This window comes from Chrysochloris asiatica, unplaced genomic scaffold, assembly GCF_000296735.1.
Source record: "Chrysochloris asiatica unplaced genomic scaffold, ChrAsi1.0 scaffold00034, whole genome shotgun sequence".
In the NCBI taxonomy this organism is placed as follows: domain Eukaryota; kingdom Metazoa; phylum Chordata; class Mammalia; order Afrosoricida; family Chrysochloridae; genus Chrysochloris; species Chrysochloris asiatica.
The window spans coordinates 16,033,622-16,043,940 of NW_006408552.1; the positions used below are offsets into that span (position 1 = coordinate 16,033,622).

General features: G+C 45.6%; 1 protein-coding gene across 1 annotated transcript in view; it reads right to left on the reverse strand.

Moving 5' to 3' along the window:
• The window catches only part of SDK1 (sidekick cell adhesion molecule 1), a 774,959-nt gene that overhangs the window by 134,364 nt on the left and 630,276 nt on the right, over nt 1-10,319 (reverse strand). The window contains exons 26-27 of the mRNA XM_006859873.1: nt 5,060-5,175; nt 3,155-3,344 (exon numbers count right to left, since the gene is read on the reverse strand). Coding sequence (XP_006859935.1) covers nt 3,155-3,344; nt 5,060-5,175 — 306 coding nt within the window. The remainder of the gene's footprint in view (nt 1-3,154; nt 3,345-5,059; nt 5,176-10,319) is intronic.

The following is a 10,319-nucleotide window of genomic DNA, read 5'->3' on the forward strand; positions in this document are numbered from 1 at the left end:
AGAGATTGCATGAAACTAGCTTCCTGGTCAAAACAAAAAGACTCCACACACAGAATGTCTGCCACGTTGAAAGTAGAGATTTCACTCAGCTGAGCTCATACTCTTTTGACTGTGTATGACCTCTACAAAGGGAGATGGTTGAGAAAAAAGGTCTCGGCATTCCTCCCTCAAAATCAAAGTTATGAAGGTTGAAAAAAAAATCACATTTTTATATTCAGGCTTTTCTCTTATGCAGACCACCTCTCTCACACACTGTCATAGAAACCCATGCGTACCATAACCCTTCTGTGTCATCTCTCCTGGACCACTCCATAAGAGGATCACAGCTCTTGTACAGCATATTTACTCAAATGATTAGGCAAATAAGTGGTCAGTATCAGAACTTCTTGCTGGAACTTAATAACTGATTGATTACCAGGAAGGAGGCAGGGACCATTGGTCTATTAATACAAAATAAAATCATGTGTCTTATAGTTATTTGAGGGCTGTTGAAATCTGCCTCTAGCTAGTCACTGAGAACAGAATTTGAATTTCAGGTGTGTGATGATATCACTGAGTAAGGAGAGTCAAGGCAGGAAGGAGAGAAGCAGGGTCAGGAGCCAGGCCCTGTTCACAGATAAACTAACTCCCAGGTCAGACTTCCTCAGCATCGACTGACTGTATCTGCTTACCACCTGGTTATTAGATGACTATCATCTGGCTGTCACTAGTTAGCCTGGTAATTATATGACTTTCACCTGCTATATCTGGTTAGCACCTAGTTATTATATGACTATCACCTGGTTAGGAACTCTGGTAGCGTAGTGGTTACGGGTTGGGCTGCTCACCTCAAGGTCAGCAGTTCGAAACAAACAGTTGTTTCGAGAGAAAGATGAGGCTTTCTGCTTCTGTAAAGATTTACAGCCTCGGAAACCCTATACAGGGTCACTATAAGTAGGAACCGACTCCACCACCACCTGGTTACTGATTATCACCTAGCTATACCTGGTTATTATATAACTGTCACCTCGTTAGTCTGGCTATTACATAGCCATCACCTGGGTACCACTTGGCTGTCACCTGGCATCACTAAGGCCTGTCATTTGAATGACACTGAAAAGGGAGGAAATCACATTTCTATTAGGACTGTGAGAAACAGGAAAGAGTGATAAAAATTCTGACTTGCCCACACACGCTGTAGGAAGAAACTGTCATTGTGGACCTGGCTTGGAGGAACAGCTTTTCAAACACACCCCTTGAATTGTCATTTGTGAAGCCCAGAATGTGGTACAGCTCCAGACAGGTTTGCAACGAAGTCACCTACAGCCCCAGACCCCTCTCAGGGGCACCTGTCATCCCCAGGGTCGACAGCCAGAGAGTTAACATCACTGGCTACAATGTGTCATTGCTCATCGTCTAAGCTTGACGGCATACAGCAACAGCAACAAAACAACCAAGGAGCCTGGTGGCACAAGAGTTAAGCACTCGGCTGCTAAGTGTAAGGCTGGTGGTTCAGGTACACCCCAGCGGGTCTTCTGGAGAAAGACCTGGTGATTGGCCCCTACAAAGATGATACACTAGAAGATGGTGCACCTCTACCCCGTCACATGGGGTCACCGTGTGTCAAAATCCACTCACAAGCACCCAGCAGCGACAAGCAAGGCCCCAAGCAAACCACAGAGAGGGGAGTTTCAGTTTAGCCATGACAGCTATGTTTGGGGTGAATTTTCACACTTGTAGGATAACTGTTAGAGAAAACAGAAGAGTTGCTTCACTTTCCAATAGCTTGGGATCCCCGAAGCCTGGGGAGATGCTGCAGAGTCGACCCTATGTGCGTCAGAGCAGAAATGCACTCCGAAGGTTGTCAACATCTGATTTTCTGGAAGCAAACTGCCCGGTCTTTCTTCCCAGGCTCCTCTGGTTGGACTTGAACCGCTAAACTTTTGGTGCACAGCTGAGTGCATCAACTGCCCACACTACCAGGGAGGCCATTTTCCTAAATCCCCACAGTGGAATCTTTTGGAGGTAGGGGAGTTGATAAGCTTTCCCCTGATGCAGACCCCTTTAATAATGAAAATGTAAAGGAGCTAAGCTTTAAGTGTCTGATATCTGCAGATGGGGAGACATATTTGTTAACGACAGACGCTATGCATCCAAACAAAGCTGTTTAGAACACTTGCTAGTCCGGCCTTTGGACATGGGGGTCTGGGAGCCCTGTGAGTCTTCGTAAAAGGCATGAGTTCTGTGTGGCCTACTCGTTTTCCATTTCCTCCAATAATTCAAACGGTGAGGCTGGAGCCCCAGGAGGACCAAGGCTGTAGTCTGTGGTCCATGGCAGATTTTTTATATAAATTTGCTGACACAGATGGAGCAGACTCTCAGGCTATGACCCCAGCCCCCCAGGCCATGACTGTACCTCTGCCCCCTGCCCCCTGCAGGTAATGGCAGGTGTATAACTGGGAAAAGTAACAGTAGAATGGCTCCAGGGCGTTTTCTTGTCTGTGGTGGTGGTGCAATCATTAAGTGCTTAGTCACTAATCGGTAGTTGGAATCCACCAGCTGCTCCAGGGGAGAAACATGAGGCAGTGTGCTTCCATGAAGATCACAAGTTTGGAAGCACTAGGGGGCAGATCTACTCTGTCTTACTGGGTTGCCATGAGTCTGAACCAACACAGTGGCAATGGCTTGTTGTGTTAATCATCACAGAGGCAGATTGCCAGCCCTTTCATCCACAGCACCACTGAAGTGCACACCTTTAGGATAGCAGGTGATTGCAACTACGCTCATAATTAACTCACCCAGTGCTACTGAATCAGTTCTGACTCCTACCAACCCTCCTATCTATGTGGAGTTTCCGAGGCTGCAAATCTTTACCAGAGCAGAAAGCCTTATCTTTGTCCCTTGGAGTGGCTGGTGGTTTTGAATTGCCAACCTTGCGGCTTACCCTACAGCACTACACCAGGTCTCCTCTTAGGCTGTAAAATTTCAAAACTAAAATTGACCATATCAACGTTCAGTGACTGGAAAACAATTTTGTTTTGTTTTCAACTAAAACACAACAAAACAAGAAAAGATTTAAACATTCAGTAAAAAAGGGATAGCCACCCAAATTTTGGTATGGAAGAGCGGACCAGGCAGAGGGAAAGGGGGACTAGAAAGGGGGTGGTGAGCTTACCATCATCCTTGGTGCGCTCCAGGACGAGCGGCAAGCTGGGCACCCCGTTCCCAATGCGGGTGAAGGCCAATATCTGGAGCTCATAGACCACAAACTTGCGCAGCCCAGCCAGCAAGGCCGACTGTGTGTGGTTCCCCCGCACAACGTGACTCCTGGGCTCCGGGTCCAGGTCCTTGGCTCGGAACAGAATCTGTGGCATGGACACACGGTGTGGAGGTTAGGCTGGTATGAGACAGAAGTAGGAGGTGGGCGGGCCTGTGGCTGAGGGGCGGGATCCATCACATGTGCCAAGGATCAACTGATTTCTCCCTGGAGACAGCTGTGGATTATGGAGCTACCACATTTTATGCAAATAATGCGTGTGTTATACGGACATTTGGATGTTTTGAAAGCCACACCGTGAGCCTCCTGTGTGTGTCCTATGCATGTGCGTGTTATTTACGTGATTGTTTATATGAAAAAAGTAATCTCAACAAACAGAGAGATACAGACAGATACTCATTACCATAGAATCAACTTTGATTCAGAGGACAGAGTTTCCAAGACTGTAATCTTTGCAGAAAGGAGCCCTGGTGGTGCAGTGGGTTAAGTAGTGCTTGCTAACTGTACGTTCGGTGGTTTGCACCCTCCAGCAGTTCCTGTAAAGATTTACAGTCTCAGAAACCCCATGGAGGAGTTCTACTCTGTTCTGGAGGGTTGTGAGTCAGAATCGACTCGATGGTGGTGATCAACTTCCATAAAGTTGATCATCCCATCCTTTTCCCATGGAATAAAGGGTGGGTTCAAACTGACAACCTTTTGATCAGCAGCCCAATGCTCAACCCACTGTACCAGAAGAACTCCTCACATAGTTTCTTAGAGGATGGTGATGAGGCACTTGTACCCCAGAGAAAAAGGGGAGCTTGAGTTACAATCCTGCCCATGGCTTGGCATGTTGGCTGCCAATCCGTCAACTGCAAGATCTGAGGTCCCAGCTGTGGTCAGGCCAACATAACCTCTCAGTCAAGGGCTCCATTCTGAACTCTGGGAGATTCAGCTTCCTAGAAAAGAGCTGGCCAGCCCATGGCTTCCTAGGTTTCTTGGACCTGGGGTTCATGGCTCAAGACCTGCTGTTCTCCATATGAGCCGTGAGCTCCAGCCTCTGAGGATGAAGGGCTGGGGGCTAGGCTAGAAGCAGCCAGCCAAATGCTCTAGAGTCAGAGTATAACTGAGCTCCATAGGGTTTTTGGTGTCTGATTTGTTTGAAGTAGGTCATTAGGCCTAACCCCCAGACTGTAATGAGAATGTCACTTTGAGGACTAAGGTGATTCTGACCCAAGTCATGGTATTTTCAATAGCTTCATTGGCATGTGACAGCTGGACAATGAGTAAGGATGACCATACAAGAGTCAATGCATTTGAATTATGGTGCATGGAGAAAAATATTAAAAGTACCATCAACAGTCAAAAGAAAAACAAATCTGTGTTGGAAGCAGTATAGCAGAATGCTCCTTAAAAGCAAAGATGGTGAGATTTCATCTCTCAGACTTCGGACATATTACCAGGAGGGACCCGTCCCTGGAGAAGGACATCATGCTTGGTAAAGTGGAGGGTCAGCAAAAAGGAGGAAGAACCTCAACGAGATGGACTGACACAGTGGGCACAACAGTGGGCTCAAACATACAGCAATGATTGTGAGAATGGCACACGACTGGGCAGTGTTATGTTCTGCTGTACAAAGGGTCACTATGAGTTGGAACCCACTCGACGGCATCTAACAACAACAAGAAGCAGTATTAGATAGAATCGTTAATGCTAAACCAGGAAACTGGCCAATGGTGTGAGCTGTGAGGGACAAGTAGTCCACTAGTTAGAGGTGACATTGTAGCAATGCCTCCCAAGACGTGGCCCCTGAAGCGTATGTACCTTGTAGCCCAATATGAGTCCATTCTGGTCCTGTTCAGGCACGGAAGTCCAGGTCAGAAGGATCTGTGTAGAGCTGACGGCTTCGGCTGACACATTCCCGGGGGCGGCTGATGGCACTAATAGAACAAGAGTGTCATTGATGGGTGTCCGCATCTTCGACAAAGGTCCGATCTTTCCCCAGATAACTAAGCTGACCTTAGAACCCACAGCGTGTCCTGAATGCTCTGTTGTCCCATTAAAGTCCACACAAGGACAACAGACATACACATGTCTTAATATTAGCAATATATCTATAAGTCTGGGGTCTTTAGAAGCTCAATATGATCAGAAAATAGACCTAGTCTGTTCTTGTTATGAGGGGGCTTCAAAAAGTTGGTGGGAAAGCGGAACGAAAAGATGATGGAAATTTCTTATCAACTTTCTGAAGCACTGTGTCACATAGGGTTGCTCTGAGTCAGAATTCATCTGATGGCAGTGGTTGGGTTGGGTTTAATCGTATGAGGAAGGGTCCTGGTGGTGTAGCGGTTAAAGAGCTCCCATGCTAACTGAAAGGCTGGAGACAAATGAGGCAGTCTGCTTCGGTAAAGATTTACAGCCTCAGAAACCCTCCAGGGCAGTTCTACTCCCTCCTACGAGGTCACTGAGTCAGCCGACTGGGCGGCAGGGAGTGGGTTTTGGTATCATGTGACAGAGCGCTGGCACATGGTCCCATTCAGCCCTGCAGGCCGGTCCATCTGCAGATGAAGAGCAGAGGTTCTGAGTGTTCCATGCAGTGGAAGATTCACCTTTAGAACCAGGAGGTCTTCCCACTTCACACATAGCAGTGAGAAGCCCACAGGTGGGCTTAGGAGTCAGATTCAAGTCCATGTGAACTCTGACCTTCTACCTCGGGCCCCGGGGCTCTGGGAGCTGCCCTGGCTGGGCATCTGTGGCAGAGGGACACTCTGCCCACCTACGTTCTTACCCACTCTTGTGCCCGTGATCTTAGCAGGTGATCAACAGTGTCTGTTCTAGAGGACAGGGAAGGATGATCCTACCTAAATGGCAATCTCTATCCCGTGGGGATTCAGAGCGACCTTAAGTGACAGGGCAGAACTGCCCTGTGGGGTTTCCTAGATTGTCATCTTTGCAGAAGTAGACTGCTAGATCTTTCTTCTGCAGGGCCACTGGGTGATTTGGCTTATATGCAAATTATACACTGTTATTGTTAAGTGCCCCATCGACTCAGTTCCCACCCATAGCGACCCTATTTAGGATTTCCAAGGAGTGGCTAGTCAACTTGAACCGCTGACCTTGTAATTCAAATCAACTTTGCAGTCCTGTGCATTAACCCACGGCACCACACCAGGAGTCCATTATTAAATTATATGTGTTGTTGTTGTTATGTGCCGTGGAGTCAGTTCCGACTCATAGCAACCCTGTACAGAGTTTCTGAGGCTGTGAATCTTCACGGGAGCAGAAAGCTTCATCTTTCTCCCGCGGAACAGCTGGTAGTTTCGAACTGATGACCCTGAGGTTAGCAGCCTGATTCGTAACCACTATGCTACCACATATACGTATGTATACATATGGGGTCCTGGTGCGGCACTGTGGGTTAATGTGCCAGACTGCAAAGTTGATTCAAACTGCAAGGTAAGCGGTTCAAGCTCATCTGCTGCTCCTCAGAAACCCTATACAGGATTGCTATGGGTCAGAACCTACTCGATGGCATTTAACAACAACAACAAATGTATATATATACAAACATGAGAGTTCTGGTGTGGTGCTGTGGGATAAAGCACTGAACCACAAGGTCAGTTTGAACCACAAAGTCGACAGTTCAAACTCACCAGCCGTGCCTTGGAAACCCTACACAGGGTTGCTATGAGTAAGAACTGACTTGACAGCACTTAACAACAACAACATATATATACATACACACACACACACACACACACACACACACACATGATTGTTGAGTGTTGTAGAGTTGGTTCTCACTCACAGTAATCCGGTAAAGGGCTTCCAAGGCTGTAAATATTTGTGGGAGCAGAAAGTCTCATCTTTCTCCCACAGAGCAGTTGGTGGGATTGAATTGTCAACCCTGTGGTTCCCAGTCCAGTACTTATCCTACAGAGCCACTGTACTCTGTGAGAGAAAGAGAAGAAAGAAGAGTGTGTCCTGGTGTGGTGCTAAAGGATAAGCACTGGACTGCTCACCACAAGGACCACAGTTCAAACCTACCAGCCACTCCTTGGAGACCCTACACAGCCATCACTAGGAGTCGAAATTTTAATATATAAAACATTATGTTTTTATATATTATATGTTACTGTCGTTGTTAGGTGCCATTGAGTCTGTTGCAACTCCTAGCAACCCTGTACAGGATTTCTGAGAGCAGCTGGTGGGTTAGAACCGCCAACCTTGCGGTTAGTCGTTGTTAAATGCCTCAAGTCGGTTCTGACCTGGTGAACTTGAACTGTCAACCTTGAGGTTCAAACTGGCTTTGCAGTCCAGAGCAGTAACCCAGAATCTAGTGCTTATCCTGCCGTGCCACACCAGGGCTCAAACGGTAGAGGTACACAGATTTGCATGTGTGACTGCAGGAAAAACACTGGACTGCTAACTAGAAGGTTGGTGGCTCAAGCCCACTGCAGGAGAAAAATTAGAATTTCAATAAAAGGAGAATTTCAACAGCATCAGCAACAAACCTACAATTAAGGTGGCTTGATTTTCCAGCTTATTTAGAAAAAGGTGAGACCCTCAAATAAACTCTCCATTTTGATATTGGTGGAGCATTCTGGAAACTCTGTCCTGGGTAGAAAATGAGGGTCACTGTCAACCCAGCCAGCCCAGGTCTCAAATTCTTCACTGCTTCCTGTGGGTCTGTCTTTGAAATGCTAAAGTGCCCAATTCTCAATACAAATGACAGCTGGTTTTCTCTAAGAGTTGGCCATATGGGCATCTATGTGTTTCAGGAAGGAGCTCTGGTGGCACAGTGGCTAAAGCGCTCAACTGCTAACTAACTAAAAGGTCAGTGGTTTGGACCCACCAGCTACTCTGAGGGAAAAAGATGAGGCTCTCTGCTTCTGAAAAGATTTACAGCCTAGGAAGCTGTACACAGTAGTTCTGCTCTGTCCTATGGTCTGCAGTAGTTAAAGCATTCAGCTGCTAACAAAAAAGCTGGCCGCTCCGAGGGAGAAAGATGTGGCAGTCTGCCTCTATAAAGATTTGCAGGCTTTGAAACCCTATGGGACAGTTCTCGGTCTTGTGAATCAGCTACAGCAGTGGGTTTATTTGCTGCAGGGACCATTCATGCCCCCAAAGAACCAGGACAACGGATCATGGCAACAACGATGACCCAGTGCTTCTGAACCTGGCTGATGTTTAAGGAGAGATAAGACCAGGACTGTTTTCTGTTAAACATCCAAACTCATGCAAATCCCATCAGGAAACAATGTGCCATCAAGTTACACAGTATTGATGTTTTTAAGATCTGAATAAAGACAAACTCTGATGTGTCCTCTATTTTGCTGGCAATTCAATATTTTCTGCAGCCTGACATCCTAAATTCTCAGAACTAAATTCCCCTTCCACTGAAAACAAAACCATTTGCGAGGTCCTTATTCTCTCTCTCCAGTCGCTCCACCACAGGTCCCTCCCTAATCCGTTCGTCGAGGCTCCTCATGTGTTTCTCTTGATTTTTAAGGCCTCAGTTCACCTTATAATTGATCATAATCCACTAAGAGATACCAGCAAGCCAGTCAAACTGCACTAGAAAACTGTAAACTTCACTTAGATGTCCCCCTTCGCGTTTCCATCGCTGGTTTTCAGTATTTCTTTGGGTACCATTGTTAAGAATTGTGGAGTCACTGGTAGCTTCGAACTGCTGGCCTTCTGGTTAGAGCTTAACCACTGCATCACCAGGATACCTTAAGATGTCATTCATATATCATCCAATTCACCCTTTTGAAGTGCACACTTTAATGCATTTTTAGCAATTTTAGAAGCTCTGGTGACACTGTAGGTTTGGCATTGGGATGTTAATTAAGTACAAGGTTGGCGGTTCAAACCCAGCAGCCACTGCCTGCTGTCTTAAACATTTGCAGTTTCAGAACCCCTTGAGACCATCTCAAGAGCAGATTCGATGCATTCATTAGATGCAAATGATGAAAGACCTGAAGAGTTGTGGGATGACATCAAGAACATCATACATGAGGAAAGCAAAATTTCATTAAAAAGACAGGAAAGAAAGAACAGTAGATGTCAGAAGAGACTCAGAAACTTGTTCTTGAACATAGAGAAGCTAAAGTAAATGGAATACATGAGGAGGAAGTAAAAGAACTGAGAGAAGACAAAGTCAAGTATTATATTGAAATGTGTACAGACCTGTAGTTAGAAAACCAAAAGGAAAGAATACGCTCAGCATTTCTTAAGATGAAAGGCTGAAGAAAAAAATCAAGCCTTGATTTGCAAAATTGAAAGATTCTATGGGCAAAATGTGGAAGATGCTGCTGCTGCTGCTACTTTTTCCAATCCATGGGCCTCTGTCTAGGGTTTCTGAGGCTATATATCTATATGGGGGGGCAGAAAGTCTCATCTTTCTCCCACAGAGCAGCTGGTAGACTAAAACGGCTGACCTTGCAGTGAGTAACCCAAGGCGTAATCCACCATGCTACCAGGGCTCCTTACTGATGATGTAGGAAGTATCAGAAGATTGAAGGAATATACAGTCAGTGCACCAATAAAGAAATGGTCGATGTTCAACCATTTTTCAAGAGGTAGCATATGATAAAGAACCAATGGTACTGAGGAAAGAAGCTAAACTGCACTGAAGATATTGGTGAAAAACAAGGCTCCAAGAATTGATGGAATACAAATTGAAATCTTTCAACAAACTAATGACACACTGGAGGCACTCACTCATCTATGTCAAGAAATTTGCAAGAGTTCCATATCTGTACCCATACCAAAGAAAGGTAATCAAACAGAATGCAGAATTCATTGAATAACATCAATAATATCAGTCACAAGTATAATTTTGCTGAAGATAATTCAAAACTGGTTGTGGCAGTACATTGACAAGGAGCTGCTAGAAATTCAAGACGGATTCAGAGAGGATGCGGAATGAGGGATATCATTACTGATATCAGATGGATTTTGGCTGTTTCATTGTTTTTGTTATATATATATGTTTTTATTGTGAGGTATATCAGTTTTACATTCATCCTATTGTATTTCATTTCATTGCAATGATTACAATCCCCTCATGCATCATCAA